Source organism: Dipteris shenzhenensis, chromosome 10 (assembly GCF_047967505.1).
Source record: "Dipteris shenzhenensis isolate YYH24624 ecotype China chromosome 10, Dip_SZ_1.0, whole genome shotgun sequence".
NCBI lineage: Eukaryota > Viridiplantae > Streptophyta > Polypodiopsida > Gleicheniales > Dipteridaceae > Dipteris > Dipteris shenzhenensis.
The window spans coordinates 7,449,979-7,466,374 of record NC_141605.1 but is presented as its reverse complement, the minus strand read 5'-3'; the positions used below and the strand labels follow the sequence as shown (position 1 = coordinate 7,466,374).

Genomic DNA, 16,396 nt, shown 5'->3' with positions numbered 1-16,396 from the left:
AATTGCTGGTAGAAGGCTTTCTTGAAGCCCTTCCACTTTCTTGGGGCTGATCCATCTGTGGTCAGTGCACTCCACCATGCACTAGCCGTTGCTGTTAAGTGTAGGCTGACCATTCTTAACTTGGAGGATTCTGAAAATTTCTCAATACCGAATGCAGCATCAAACTGTCTGATAAACTGCAATGCTTTGTCTGTATGACCATACTGTCCATTGTAGGTCATAAACTTAACAGATTTTCCTCCCTCTTTAAATTCCCTGGTCGCTTTGGAAGATTTTCTCTTCCCAGACTTCTCGTGTTTCCTTCTTTTCCTGGATGGTCTATCTGATGAGGAAGAAGAAGACACAGAAGTCGAACTTGAGGTAGACGGTGATGGACTAGGAGATCGGTGACGATGCCTCGATCTCTTTTTACTATGGGACCGTCTCCTATGAGATCTATGAGATCTCTCTCTCTCAGACTGTACACGAGAGTGTGCCTCTGGCATTGGCACGTCATATACTGGATCAGGCATAGCTTCTGCTGGAAACAAATGCTGAGCCCTGGGATCCCTTTTAAGATTTTCCAACTCTTGTATACGAGTGCGTACCATTTGTTCAAATTCTTGTTGAGTTTGTGGCACATTCCTCTGTCTTGGATGCACATCCCTATCTTGAGAATCCCACTGGATAGGTGATTGATCCATATTCTGAGATCTGCAGATTTTTTTTTTTTTTTCTCACACTGTGCAAGTAACTAATGCACACTACCTTTGCTTTTCCAACAGAAAAGGTACCTCAACAAGAGGTGTTTTGCATTCACAATCTATGCCAATACTGGCTGTCAGTTTAAGGCATATACCCACACAGTTGCCAAAGCATTATCAACTATATTGCCCTTTTCTGGCTGCTGCAGATGGTTTCAAAAGGCATCTGTTTTTTTCCCTCTTTTTACTGCTCAAAGGCATGCATACTCCTTTTTCTGCAAATTTCTGTTTTCTCTGCTTTTCTCTGGTTTTCTGCTACTTTTCTGACAGTAAAAGTCTGACAGGCAGGAGAAAATTGATAGCCAAAACTGTCTCTGCAACTGTTTTTTTTTTTTTTTTTTTTTTTTTTTGAAAGAACAGTAACCAGATGGAGTAACTGCTAGTTAGTCTAACCAGACTAACTGGTTCTGGTTACACCAACCAAACTGATCTGGTTAGGCCAGATTAACTGGACCAAAGTTGAACTAACTGGACACTGGTTCAACTAACCAGAGTTAACTGACTGCAGTTGACTTAACCAGGGTTTCACTAACCACAGGTCAACCAACCAGGGTTTAACTGTACCAGGGTTAACTTAACCACTGGTCTGCCAGGCTGGCTGCCACGTGTCAGTGCCATGTCAGCATCTGAGCTGTCTGCCACCTGTACTGCGCCACGTCAGCGCCACGTGTCCTGTGCCACGTGTCACTGCCACGTCATCTGGTGCACTGTGTACCTGCTGGCTGCCACGTCAGCATCACGTCAGCGCCACGTGTCAGATCTGCCACGTCATCTTTCTGCAGCTTTAGGAAACGGGATCTCCTTGACGGGCGACGGCGAGGTCGGCGTACAGCGTTGGCGACTCGCATAATTAAGGCTGTGGCTCTGAACTTTGACGAAGGCTGCTCAACGGAATAGATTGCGAAACTGCAATTCAGCGCAGGCGCCTATCAAGCATAGCCTTGAGCATCGATCGACGATGCAAAACCTTCACGCCTCTTTTCGCAACCCACGCTACAGCGCCTTCGTCACCTGCGAAAATCTCCACGGCCAAACCTTGGACAGCCTGCGCGTCAAACTGTCTGTCGTGGAAGCATTTCGTCAATCGTCCGCAGGCCTACCAGCTAGCTCCTTTGCTAGAATCGTCACAGCCTTGAGAGGCTATGAGCCTACGCTCTGATACCAATAAAACCGAACTGGAGGGGAATAAAACAACTATGGCTTCACGTCAACGACGGAATTCAAACTGTCCACAGCTCTCCCTCACTCTCTCTCTCTGATCACACATTAGGGCCCAGGACAAATTGTCGGGCTGGACCCCCCCGAAGGTCTTTATTACTTTCAGAAAAACTGTTACAAAAAGTTCAGCAGGAAGCTGTCTCGTAAGTCTCTCTCTCCTTTTCATACGTGAAAAGAAATCCTTCTTTACAAGGGCTTCAAACCCCATTCAAATTGGCAACATGCCACTTGTCTGCAATCTAGACTAACTCTTATTACAAGCCACTTAGGGCCATTCTGGAGTCTTCAAAGCTCTCGGTCACACGAACCGCTTCCTAGGTGCTTGTCAGGCTCCCATTTCGCTTAGGAAAAATAATCCTTCCTAGTACCTGCAACAATTAATTAGAGCGCACCACCATGGTACCCATTAATTGTTAGCGCTTTGCATGCAAATAACACACTGTGGACTAATCCTAGTCACGGTGGGCGTCCCCACTAAACACATGTGCACATCTAAACAAATATATATATATATATATAAATAAATATATATATATATATATTTTTTCTCTGGTTGACCGGAGTCAACACTCTGGATTATAATTAAAGAGCTTCGACCTAAGGTCAAGGCGCCTTAATTATAGCCAAGTCTCTCCAACCGAGGTTGGCACATCTTGGTTAACCGGGGTTAACCCCTCTTGGCGCATGCCAAGTCTTGTTGACCGAAGTCAACACTCTCTGACCGTAGTCAGGTTTACTTGACTAGAGTCAAGTATCTTTGACCGTAGTCAATCCTTTGACCATTAAAATAACTCTTTGACCGTAATTAACACATATAAAACTCTTTAATTATGATCAAATAAATGGTCAACTGTACTTTGACTTAGGATATTTACATTGTGGTGACACGTTCCTTCGATCCTCCACTTGCTGTTTGGTGCTTGGCCTTCGTCGGTTCGCCTTGGGTCATTGTTGAGCCCCATCACTTCGCCTTGGGGTTCAACATTACCCCCAACTGACACTTAGTTTGTGTTCTCACAGCATGGATCTGCCTTTGCTGTGTCCCATAATGTTAGCATGTGTTGGCCATTGCACAGGATATTGGAGGCTCGCCGCACTCGCAAAGAATCTTGTATATTTGTGTTGCCTCGAATTTGGAGGTGCAATGCATCTTGCAGTACTAGTCTTTGTCATCTTAATGAAGACGATCACTTCGTGCTGGCCATGGGGACGGAGTGGTCTTGTGGTTCACCGCCACCTCATTTTTTGTGCCTTTGTAATGTTCAAGGGAATTGTGAGGGAGCTTGGCACTTGTTTGTACTTCACACTACCCCGCTGATGAGCGGCGAGCAACATCTGTTGTCTAGTCTTTGGGGCAATGAGCATAGTTCGTTTTCTTTTTAGTTCTACCATGCTCACCTTCCACTAGCAGGTGTTAAGAAATTATCCCTTGTATTTCATAATTTTCTAGGCTCTTAATGACATCCAAGGTCCCATAGATGGATCAGAGGGCTCTTGGCCTTGTATGTAGGGAGCTCTAGTCGGATGCTCATTGGTGGCCACATGGGAGAGGCATTCTCCCTCTCTCGTTCAATTCGTCAAGGTTGTCCCCTCGCCCCTTTCTCTTTCTTTTTGTAGCGGAGGAATTGGGATATTTCTTGCGCTCTCATGCAATAGGCCTTATGGGGATGCACGCCCCAATCCGACAAGAGGAGAAGCTATTGGATTTAGAGCTTAACAATGACATAGCACTTTATGTGGAGGGCTTGGCAAAAATCCTTTAGGCAGTCACGGAGACCCTAGCCACTTATTCCAAGGTTCCGAGGCCAAGATCAACTGGACTAAATCAATGGGCTTCCTTACAATGACTGAGAAGGTCCAGGAGGTTCGGGAATGGGCTCCACCCTTGGTTTTAGGTGGATACCAAGGGGAAAACAATGAGATACCTTGGGTGATAGGTCGGCATGGACATTTCAGCAGAGCAGCAGATCTCCTTGGTACTGGAGAGTGTGCAGCACAAGCTTCTATATTGGAGCTTGGCCAAACTCTCCCTTGTAGGAAGGGCCCTGTGACCAACCAAGTTCATAGCCTGGCACATAGCCTCGTGTTAGTGATTTCACAGGGATGCATGGGGCAGCAACTTCCATGGAATGCATAGTTGCTTGGTGCGCAACTTTCTTTGGGCAGGTTCGGATGGCACTCATAACACCAGAGGCAAGGTTGCATGGCGGACATGGATTTTGCCACAAGCCAAGGGAGGCCTTGGTATCATTGATCCACAAATGCAGAGTAGATCCCTCCTATGGCAACCGTCACACAAATGGATTTTCTCAAAGAACCCCCTCACAAGGAAGGGCTCCCCCATGATGCGGAGCCGATCAGAGTTTGGAAGTGCCTATCTAGGAGACTTATTCGGGCAAGCCCACTTGCCGTGAGGAGTTTGAGCAGCAGTTGATCATTTTGCATCCGAAGGTCCCAAGATCTGGAGGGGTGCATGCTGGGACAGCAGTTGCATATCGGCCAGCCACAGTGGGATAGGGCCCAGCGAGGTCCTTCGAGGTGTGGCGGTATCTCCCTTTGGACATGGAAGACAAGATGCATGTGCTTCCGCACTTGAGAGAGGCATACGGCGGATGGACGAGATCGATGTAATGATCCCCAACTCTTGGTGGGGGGGATTGAGCACCACTTGGACCCCCCATCATTGGTCTGGACGGTTTTCGTGGATTGGAGTGCCTCTATGGATTCGGTTCCTCTAGCTCTCACGAGGTTTCTACCACCACAGATACCACAGAGTAGAGAGGGGGGGCTTCTGCAGCCAGAGACAGAGAGAGACCATTGGGACAAGGAGGACTTAAATGGGCTAGTGTGGTAGTGGATCATGATTGTGGGCCGTTTGGGCAAAGTATGGATATCGACCCTGACACAGTTTTATCCAACCCAGAAGAAGCACGATGGCGTCTTTGGTTATGGGAGGATCAACCACTCCGAGACAATCAGTGGGAGGTTCTAGCCGGACCGGGGGGCACAGATAGAGTGGAGGAGGTGCCATTTTCCTCATACATGACTCGCAGTGGCCATCGCTCGTAGCTTGAGGCAGCAACCTGGACCCCCTCGAGGGAGTGCCATTGGGTTGAGGAGGTCCCCCACGAAGTCATTTCTCACTTTTGGCCACATCTTTGGACCAGCATGAGACCATGAAAGATCTCTTACATCTTTTGGATGATGGCTCATGGAGGCTTGCAAATTGGCCCCTGGCTGGAGCAGATGCGGGGGATGGCAGCTGCCACTGTTGTATAGAGAAGGTGCTAGAGATGATACCACACTGTCTTTGGGGCTGCCTAGCGGCACTGAGGATCTGGTCCCTTGAGGATGCAGAGAGATTTCACTTAAGGGATGGCCACGTGTCCACGTGGCTGACAGTTCTTGTCTCTCCAGCTTATCGGATTCAGGGCAAGCAAGTGATTAGGATTGAGGCGCTTGATGTGGCCCCTCCTACTCACGTAGGGCCCTGCCTCCTTGTAGAGGATAAAGTTTGGGAGACAGTGTCCAGCATCACTACTTGGAACATTTCGGTTGCCTATTATTGCAGCTAGGTGATGGGAGGGCATCAGGTTCCACAGCAGCAACTCTTGTTGCCATCTGGCAGGATATTATTTACACCATGCGCAGCATATGGGCGCGTGGTAATCCAGGTTCAACAGCGACTGCCGAAAGGCCGGTATGTTTTTGCAACGCATGGCCTACATGCATTTTCTATATCCTCACTGTGGGAGGTATTCATTGGTTGTATAGTCCGCCACCTTGGTTGTTAGAACCTATTCTAGATATTCCCTAGGTAGTGTGCTTCAGGAAACAGGCTGGTTTATCTTGGCGACAGCCATTTTTTTCTGTTTTCTTATTTCCCATGGTCAGCACCTGTTGGTTTTGCTAATTTGTATGGTGGTTTTCTCAAGCATAAATAGCGTTTCCTTTTCTCTTTTAAAAAAAGATCCGAGGTCGCTCTCATTGTTTGTTCACTTAGGGATTCATGAACTGAAATTTATCATTAGTTACTAGCACTAATAGCATGCAGCCCACTTTGTCCACAACGTGACCAGTTACAAGGACAAACTTAAGAGACAAGTGACTTGAAAAATGTTTCGGCAACAGAGGAGTAAAAGTTTGTAACCATGGCTCTTTCTCTACTGCCACATTTTTGGAACATTATTACTATTCTCCATTTATTTTCTTGGAATCCCATTTTTACTAATCATACGTGTGTATTACTGTACGTGAGTTCTAATTGCAGGACTCCATGTTCCGGCCAGCCATCTTCTGCTATCATGTGCAAGTATTGAATCTAGTACATGTGCTTGATGCATTCTAATTGGGCACATTGTGTTAGTGTGCCACATAGGATAGGTCTGAAGCCCTGGCTTCTGTGAGAAGCCACTGGAAAGAATCTCAAGAAGCTTCTTCACCCCTACACCTTCTCAGTTAGGTCTTGCTACATTTGAGGTTCATTGTGTGTTTGCAGTTTAGTTGTTGCATTACCAGTTGTATGCTTTCATTCTAACCAGGATTGGCATTACAGTTTGCAGTGCCATTGTGTGTTGGCATCTATTTTAACTTGTGCAACCGTGGGCCTCCCTGTGTTTATTTTCTTTCATGGTATGAAAGCCAATCCAACTAGACTTGTGAACACCCTGCAAAGGCCAGTCATCTAGAAGAAGAGCACAAATCTATCTAAGAAAAGGTATTCGATTCCTTGGTGTTCCCTTGTAAGCCTCAGAAAATGGAAGCCTATGCAAAAACTGCAAGGAATAAGGGCCTTTCTGAGAGCAGGCAACAAGAAAACAAGGCCTTTGAAACGTGTTTCGAGAAGCTGTCTTTGCAGCACGCAGAGAAAGGGGCCTCTGTAGAAGAATTCAAGCCAAGAATTGCTAACGACAATCTATAAGGAAGCAACAGAGCAGACCTGCAAACTAAATCTTAGAGCAGAGGGCTAGTAGCCTTGTGGAAAATCAACAGCGGCACTGAGGTATTCGGCAACTACAAACAAAGATCTACGTTGATGTTGTGCAAGAAATTGAAGGACCAAGCATTTGTGAAGCAACATCAATTTTCCTACAAACAAGGCAAAGCGGTGCAAACAACAGAAGTGACAAGCAAATCTGAGGAGGTGGTTCAAAAGGGCAAATAGCCCTGAAGCTACAACGATGATCTATGAAGCCACGACCAAGCAAGAACACAATAGATGCAACAATGATTGAAAGTACACTTGTGTGGGCATCTATTGATGGAAGTAGAAGAACTGCGTCAACCAATCGTAAGCAGAAGCAGCAGATCGCCCTCTGAAAAGGGGACAAATACAGAGGTGAAGCACTTGCAAAAAGAAAGGTTGCATCAAAAATCTAGATTCAAATCGGAGCACCAAAAGCAATTGTCACAAAGCAGCACCTGAAGCTGAATTTGACAAAGGCAAATCGTCAGCAAAAAATAATGGTGGTGCGAGTACCTGCAAAATCAAATCTTGTCAGGCGGCAAGACAAACAAGGAGCAGCATTAATACAACGTTGCTTCCTCAACAACATCAAAAAAGAGGATGAATTGCATCAGAAGATCCCTATTAGGTAATGTGACCCAATGTGACACTCCAACAGAAGCAGTCAAGCAGAAGATTATCATCAAATGGGAAATCTGAGAATTCCACAGGCATGCTGGTGGACATAATCTCACTTTTCTCCATGAACAAATCTAGACAGAATTTTGTTTTGACCTCTCCAAGCTGAAAACAGCATATGAGGTCACCGTAAGGTCTATTAAGGCAATGCCATTGAGTCGCTATAAGGCCATACTTACCTTGCCTTCAAGTCTGTCCCCCTAGCCTCGCCATCCAAGAGAGTTTTTACACTATTTTGACATCCACAAGTGCCTCAATCTCAGAGATTTTGAAGAACACTTTGATTGTGTGTATTTGGCTTATCATTGTGAACTATCCTCGTGCATTTGCATGCCTTGGCTCATCAATTTGTTGCGTTGCCAGTTGTATTACATGGGCCCATCACAGACTCTTCTTTAGAGGGGAAGATGTCACTGGGAGACGCCGAAAGCGAAACCTTGACTTTGCACACTAGGTTGATCGCAGGCTAGATGCAAGTCCTCCAAGCACACATCCCATCCCAAGCGCCATTATTGCAGCATCTTCACAGTAGGTTGCCTCGTGTCACCCATGAGTACATCCAACAGAGACGAGCCAAGCATGCCAATGCCAGATCTCAAACATGTTCCATAGACACCAAGACTTTGAGGGGACCCTAGTCGCGAGCCCACGCGGAGATTCGACTACTCATGATTGACATGGGACATCACATCACATGACAAGAGCTCCTCTGACACTCAACCCTCCATCCTGTCATGCCAATGCTATCTTATTTTTATTTCATCTCAACCTCCATAGTTTTGGGGAGGTGTGCTAGACACCCCCATTTCCCCCATGGGGGGTTGTAATCTCATATTATTCAATTTTCTTTCCTTGCTCTCCTAGTCTTTTTTTATTTAGCTAACGTCAATAAATCTTTCTTTCTTTCTTTACAAGTATGGAAGAGGATACAACAAGGGAAGGAAGCTTTTCTCATTCTTGAGGACGGGATAGGTGCTTATTCATCCTTAAGGAAGTCATGGCTATTTTCATTCATTCTTCTTTCTTTCTTTCTTTCTTTCTTTCGCTATTTCTCTACAAGGGAAAATGATGGAAGAGGATCACAACAAGGAAAGGAAGCTTTACTCATTCTTGAGGGCGTGATAGGTTCTTAGTCATCCTTAAGGAAGTCGTGGCTACTTTATCTCTTGTTTTTTGCACACGCAAAAATGAGATTGCATAATAGTTAAAAAAAAGATACAAATTATCTATTTGAACCACAAAAGGGTGAACAACATCATCTAGCATGACTAAGAACCATATCGGTATACAAAAAGGAGCTACATCCTGTGGAATACGCTGGTTGTAATATCTGAAAAGTGTTGCTTGAATGAATATTCCCTGGGACTAATATTTTCTCCTTTACAATGCTGCTTGGAGCATTCTGAGCTTCCTTGACAATTTCTTCTGAAGCAATGTCCTCACTAACTGCAATATCAACACTACTACCTGCAAGGTTGTAGACTGGCTTCCAGACCTGACCTATCTGAGAGGTTTGTTTCTCACTTACTCTTTGCTTTCTTTGGAGGGCTGTCCTTGACCAAAAATGCCCAGCTATGCACGTGCAACACCTTCATATCAGCAACAACCATAACTTTCTTTAAAAGGAAATGGGAAAAATCTTGCACCAAGGAGAAGATGATCTGCATCTAATAAAGTGGGTATCTCACCATTAAGCAAGTTCACCGACAAAGTCCATTGCACTAAGACTGCAAGTTGCCCAATGCTGAAGGTATGCATCCAAGTAAACGTGCATTTGAAGGAACAATAAACCAGTTTGCACCCTAGTAGAATTCAATGTGGGCATAATAGACTATAGCACACATGTTCTAGTTTTGTAAGAATGCCATGAGGGTGGATGAGTGGAGTGCACATAAGAAGACTACTCACTGCCCTTGCAGCATGTTAGTTAAAATATCACAATCTATAAATACAAAAATAATTTATTCCATATATGTGTGGGTGAGGACTTTTTTGGCATGGAAGGATAAGTTAATTCATGCTTCAATGAACATTCCTTTTTAGACATTGCCATCAAGGCGGCGTAGGCAAAAAATGTGGCAAAGCTGTCAAAATATTGGATAATCATTCGCCCCACCCCCCCCCCACAAGTCACCAGAAACGTTTGCAGAAACAAGTTTCGGGTTTCAAATAGAAACCTTCCGAAAACCTCAGAGGAGCTTTGCCTAGAAACTCACATAGCTAATATGTGAAAACTATAGAAATAAACATATATATAACCTGGAATACTAAAGTTTGATACATATAAACCCGAAATACTAAATTCTAGTCTGAAGAGCAAGCTGAAGCAACGGAGAGAAGAGAGCTGGAGCAGCCAGCCAGGGCTGCATCCTACAAGAGGGATGAAACCCGCTGCCCAAGGGTGAAGAGAAAGCATAGGGATGAGGGATGGAGAGGTAAGCAGCGCAGGCAGGGAGTGACGAACAACAGTGCAAAATAGACCATATGGTGGCATAAAACAGATTTTGACCCCTAATTTTGGGGTTTCACCAAAAAATGGCCAGTTTCGGCCTTTGTAGAAAGGTTTTGGATGCCCAAAACATGTTTCTTCTTCTGGTGACTCTGTAACCTCCATTGAACTTTGATGCTTAATAGAGACAAAGTTCAATGGCATAGAACCACATCGTTCAACATTTCTTTTTACTTTTCTTATTTTCTTATTATTTTTAGTTGATTAAGTCCAAACATATTTGAGCTTTGACTGTATTGTGTTCAAAATTGGATGCATTTGATGAAAAGATTGGTTCTGATAATAGTTGCATTGCTAATGTCAAGATTAGATGCTTTTGAAAAAGTGAAGAAAAAAGACGTGAAGTTTGATACCCTAGATATTTGACACATTTACACATGTGCTTTAATGTTCTAGAGCCCTTTCATGGCCATTGCCACCTTTAAAAATGCAAAGAAAATTGTATTAAATAACATTAAATTGCTCCCCTTTATGGAATATTCTAACCTCTTCCTCTAGGATAACTTTAGCATCTATGTCCGGGGGATTATGTTGGTTTAGCCTCAAACCTTGCCGTAAAATATGGAGAGAACACAATCACCACAGCATGCTCACCATGATAGGATGATTAAGTGCAAGCTTCCACCTGGTTCTCAATGCCAAAGCATGCAATAAATGCATAATGTGTTGTTGTTTTAAACAAATCCACCATAGGTAAATGTACATGCTTGGTCACAACTTGTAATTCTAGCACCCAGGTGAAATATAGTTCAATAGAGGGGTTCAGAGGTCATACAGGGCGAAACCATTTGATCTGTCTACCATGAGCATCTCTAAAATAATAATCATTGAGTCTTCTGTCTACAGCTAGCAGCTGCTGTTCGAATTCTCCCTGTAACAAGACCACAAAAGATAAAGAGTTAAGAAAAGCTAGCCTCAAATCACTGATTTTTAATATTAGATCCCAAATGCCATAATTTTTCTTGCATGATCCCACACCTGCAAGGAAAAATTAACGAGAGAGTACTAAGTTTTAAAAGCATTAAATTTGCTTAATGATTGCTAGCATATTTCAGAAATCAACACTTAAGGGAAACTTGCATATAAAATACAACTAAAATCACCACTATGGAATTTTCCTTTTAAAGCGGGAATAAACTAACTTACCAGAGGAAGCCGCCAACTAGGCAAATCATACATTGTGTGGTTCCCCACCTCATGACCTGCAGGAAGGAAAGTGAGTTCAATCTTTCTCTTTCCTCTATCAACCAAACAAAGGTCCATAATGGCAGATGTTCATTCCCAACAACGTGCACTCACAAGCAAAGCTTAACAACAAATTGCAATTCACAGTAGTGACATGCATAGGCACAAAACAAAACGATGCTTCCAGCAGATAAAATGATGCTTGTAGCTACTTCAGACAATCCTTGACTCTTGCCAGTGAAAGTTTGGCATGATCATCAGAAACTCTCAGAAACTTTCTGACAATGTAAAGCGTACAAGACTGGACTCTGATTGCATGAACAGTCAAGTCAAAAGTTGAAATCTTAGGTCCCAATCTTGACTTTTTGTTTAACAGAAAAAAAGGAACTTCTATAAATGCTTGATAAAAAATCACCTTACAAATCAGAAAAAACAAAGGTGCTTGATCAAGGGAAAAAGAAGAAACAGAAGCCGCCTAAAGGGGCCTAAAGAAGAAACAGAAGCTGCCTAGAGAGTCTCTAGAACAGGTGCTAAAGAAGAAACAGAAGCTGCCTAGAAAGTCTCTGGTACAGGGGCTAACAACCACAATGGCGGAGTATACAACCAACTGATGCCTCTCTGCATGAGAACATAGAAGGAGCCTGCAGGCCATGCCTTGCAGAAGCACGCACGCCTTTCGCAGTCGCCCTTGATTCTGGAGTCCCACGCAACCAAATAGCATGCAGAGTGTAGATGATGTCTTGCCAGATGGCAACTGGGGTGGTCGCTGGAGTGGTCTGCTGGCTTCCCATCACCCAAGTACAACGAGCGACCCAAATATGCCAAGCAGTGATGCTAGCCACTGCTCCCACACACTATCCTCTGCCAAAGGTACGGGGTGGCTCGTCTAGGAAAACTGCCTCATGTGCTTCGATCCTGGTCGTTGTCTATCCATGAATCCGAAAGGATGGCGACGTGGGGTCAATCGAGAACACATGCGTTCCCTCCCTGAGCCAAGCCACCATTCCCCATGTGAAGTCCCTCTCCATGTGCTGCTATCCTCAGAGCTGTTGACCAGACTCTCTGTATTGTGCCTGGCATCCCCAAAGGCAGTGAGGAATCATCTCTGTCACGCCATCTGTACAGCAATGGCACCTGCCATCCACCCTCATCTGCTCTAGCCAAGGGCCAATGGATAAGCCCCCGTGTGCTACCATCCATAGCGCAAGCTAGACCAGAGGCATCACAAGAAATGGGGAATGATCTCCCTAGGGACCTCCTACTCGATCCAGTGTCACTTCCTTGAGGGAGTCCATTTTGCTGCCTCCAACTGCAAACTGCAACCTATACGGTTCATGTACGAGAAAAAAGCCACCTCCTACACCATGTCAAAGTACCCAACACATCGGAAAAGCCCAGTCGCTGCTGCATAATGCCCTCTAGGAAAGGCCACACCACCCTATCATGTGCCTTCTCGAAATCCAAGAGTAGGATAGCGAGAGGCTGGGACAACTCCTCCACCCAATCAAGCACCTCCAAAAAGTGAAGATGTTGTCCAAGATGCTACAACGTTGGACGAACCCTATTTGAGTGTTGTGGATGATGTCCACCAGATGTGGCCACAGACGCAAACTTGAGACCTAGGCTAGGATCTTGTAGGTTGTATCAAGCACGGTGATTTCGGCCTCTACTGGCGTAGGTTCGATCTGACAATTGATGAACTATAAAGTTAGCTCATCTAGGTGATGCTTATGGGATTACTCCCATGCTAATTGCCACGTGTCAAGGCGCGAGCCCATCCAGCCTCTTAGCATCTATTTTTCATCAGATCCAAGGTGCCAATGGGGGAGTGTTAGGACCACACAGCCCTACAACTCAACACCCGTCCTTGGTCCTAACACCTTTGACGTGAGCAAGGTGAACACCCATCACAGAAGACTAACCAATCACACAAGGCCGTAGGTTAGAATAGTGCGACAAGCCACTCAAAGCCGCCAATCAGATGTTGCCAACCAGAGCCATCAAGTCAAGGTCTAGTGATAGCATACACGCGGTCTACCACTTCTTGCGCACGCATGCCACATGTCACGAAGTCAACGCCAAGATTCACTGCATGTGCAGGTCGCCACATCCCATGGCACATGTGCATAGTCAATGCACATAGTCAAAATGCAACAGGACGCCGCCACCAGCCTTCCACCAGCTGCCAATGAATTGGAGTTCACATAGGTACCACCACACTACTAGTCATGTGTTAGCGCCACAAAATCCCGTGAACCAAAAACCTGCTCTGATACCATGTTGAAAGTGCTAGTCAGTACCATGTGTCCACCCAAGGATGTGCCCCCAGTGCGGGTTGCCACTCTCGTGCATGCATGCCATATGTCACAAAGTTATCGCTGGAAGTCAACGCATGTGTGGGTAGCGTCGCCACCAACCACCAATGAATCGGAGTTCACAGAGGTACCGCCGCACTAGCCAACGCCAAAAAGTCCCACGGGTCAGAAACCACTCAGATACTATGCTCAAAGTGGTCATGTGTCCACCCAGGGATGTGTGCCAGGTGCAAGGGTCCCACTCCTCGTCCCATAGCCACACAGGTCTCTCCTCCCCTCCCCAAGAGGTCCCAAGAGGGATGTTAGGAGGAATCTCTCTTAGGCTACGTATCTTAGGCCACCTAGATGTCCCATACGCTTATGGGATTACTCCCATGTTGATTGCCACATGTCAAAGCACGAAGCCATCGATCGTCTTAGCATCTATTTTGCATTAGATCCACTTAGTCCAAGGTGCCCATGGGGGGGTGTTAGGACCACACAAGGCCCTACATTTCGACAGATCTTATGTCCTAGATTAGAACATCCATGATGTATTTTGTCAAGAAAGGTTAGAGATTTACAAGGGGCCACATGGTGTGGCAAGCTCCACATACATCCATCATGGATGAAGGGAATAGTTGCCATATGGCACCATTCCGTAAGTCTATCTCTTATGGCCTTGCCACATGTCACATATGCATGCACTCACCATCTCACTCGCTCTAAGACAAATCAAATGCATGTATTGCATCTAGTGCATGTGTTTGATGCACTTTTGATTGGGCACACAGTGTCAGTGTGCCACATAGGATGGGCCACAAGCCTTGGTTTTTGTAAGAATCCACCAGGAAGTTCCTTAGGAAGATTCTCCTCCTCATCTCCTCAGTAAGGATTTGCTATATGTGAGGTTCATAGTGTGGTTGTTATACATTCATTTGTATGCTTTCCCTCTAGTCATTGTTTGCATTTCCATTGTAGCAATACATGTGTATGTGCCCCTTCTCCTACATGTGTGTTGAGGGCACAACAATCTAGCAAACCTCTTGTGTTTTCTTTAGGAGATCTACGAGGAGCAGCTACCGGGCTTCCAAACCAAGCAATTTGTTGTGTGTAGACTGAAGAAGGCTCTCTATCGGCTGAAACGGGCCCCTAGAGCATGGTACCAATGCATTGACAACTACTTTACCGAGATCGTCCTATTTCAAAGTCTTTCCTATGCCAACCTGTACCTCCGTTTAAAGGGGGACAAGAAGATGATCATGATTCCTACGTTGATGTCTGATCATAACCGGTAATCATGATGAGAAGATAATGAAGCTAAATACCACGATCCGATGTACCAGTGCGAACTACCTAGCTGGTGGCTTTATCCCTGACCTCCACATAGTCTTCATCAAATAGAACAGTCGTGCCAAAGCTTGCATGTATCATACACTGATAGCAGATTGAAACCAAGGGCAGGAACGAACAGTACCTATCAGGAATGCATCCCTCCTCTGCCGTCGAGAATGATGTCAAGACTGCCTTCGCCACGAAATTTGATGTTTGAACTATCTCCTATGCAAATGTCAGCCCTTGACACCATAAAATTCAGCAGATTGAAACCAAGGGCAGGAACGAACAGTACCTACGAGGATGCATCCCTCCTTTGCCATCGAGAATGATGTTGAGACTGCCTTCGCCATGAAATTTGATGTTTGAACTGTCTCCTATGCAAACGTCAGCCCTTGACACCATAAAATTATTGAGTCCTGCTGAGGATGGGCTCATATTGCGAGACAATCCACTATCCACAATCAAGGTCCTAGAGTCTTTCGCCTAAAGGGAAACCCCCTTTCCAATAGGAGATGCTAGAGAATCAAGAATCTCAATATTGACAAAGGCCAAAGTAATTGCTTCAGAAGAGAAACCGGAGCCCTTACTAGATATCCGCTGAGGGCACTTCCTGTAGGATCGATAGGCAAAAGAGAGAGTGCAGATTGCAAACGAGTCGATAGATTAGCCGTCACGTCAAAACTAGGATAATGAATAAAAAGGAGTACAAGGTACAAGTACCTAGACCTAGGACTAAGTGTCCTAGGTGTCACATAGGACTAAGTGTCCTATATGGCCTAAAAGACACTAACACTACAAGTGCCTATATTTATGCCTACAAGGCACATACCATGGCCTATAGGGCATCACTAGAACCACCAGGAGATGGCCTACAAACCCCCCTCCATGGGATGGGCTGAAGTATTCTCGAAACGTCTTAGAATACCTAGTATTTTCTGGTCATGGTGGCACATGTTCATCCAAAAGGATATAGCCACCTATGACTGTACAAGGGATATCAGATCATGTAACAAAGGGAACCAAGTGTAAAGCCTGCTGGAAGACTTCGAACATGGGAACGAGGAAGTGCCTTTGTAAACATATCTGCTATGTTCTCCTCTGTGGGAAGATAGGACAACTCTATGTCTCTTGCTGACAACCGCTCCCGAACATAATGATAGTGAACTTCAATATGCTTGGTACGCACATGAAACACTGGGTTACGCGCAATGGCCAAAGCACTCTGGCTGTCAGTGTAGACAATAGTGGGGGATGTCTGGCGAATACCAAGATCTGTAAGTAACTGTCGAAGCCAAACACACTCTACTGTAGCGGTGAAAGCTGCCCTGTACTCAACCTCACAGCTAGATGTGGCAACTGTTGGTTGCTTCTTGCTGAGCCAAGAGATACACGAATTGCCAAGCAAAAAACAATTGCCAATATGTGACACTCTGGTGTTGGAACATCCTGCCCAGTAACTATCTGT

The 16,396-nt window shown here is 45.2% G+C and overlaps 1 protein-coding gene across 4 annotated transcripts in view; it reads right to left on the bottom strand.

Annotated features, from left to right (window-relative positions):
• Positions 1-16,396, bottom strand: part of LOC147897344 (uncharacterized) — a 132,586-nt gene that overhangs the window by 55,713 nt on the left and 60,477 nt on the right. For all 4 annotated transcript variants that reach the window (XM_087380630.1, XM_087380632.1, XM_087380628.1 and 1 more), the window contains exons 5-6: positions 11,261-11,316; positions 10,890-10,985 (exon numbers count right to left, since the gene is read on the bottom strand). In XM_087380630.1, the coding sequence (XP_087236756.1) occupies positions 10,890-10,985; positions 11,261-11,316 (152 nt within the window). The remainder of the gene's footprint in view (positions 1-10,889; positions 10,986-11,260; positions 11,317-16,396) is intronic.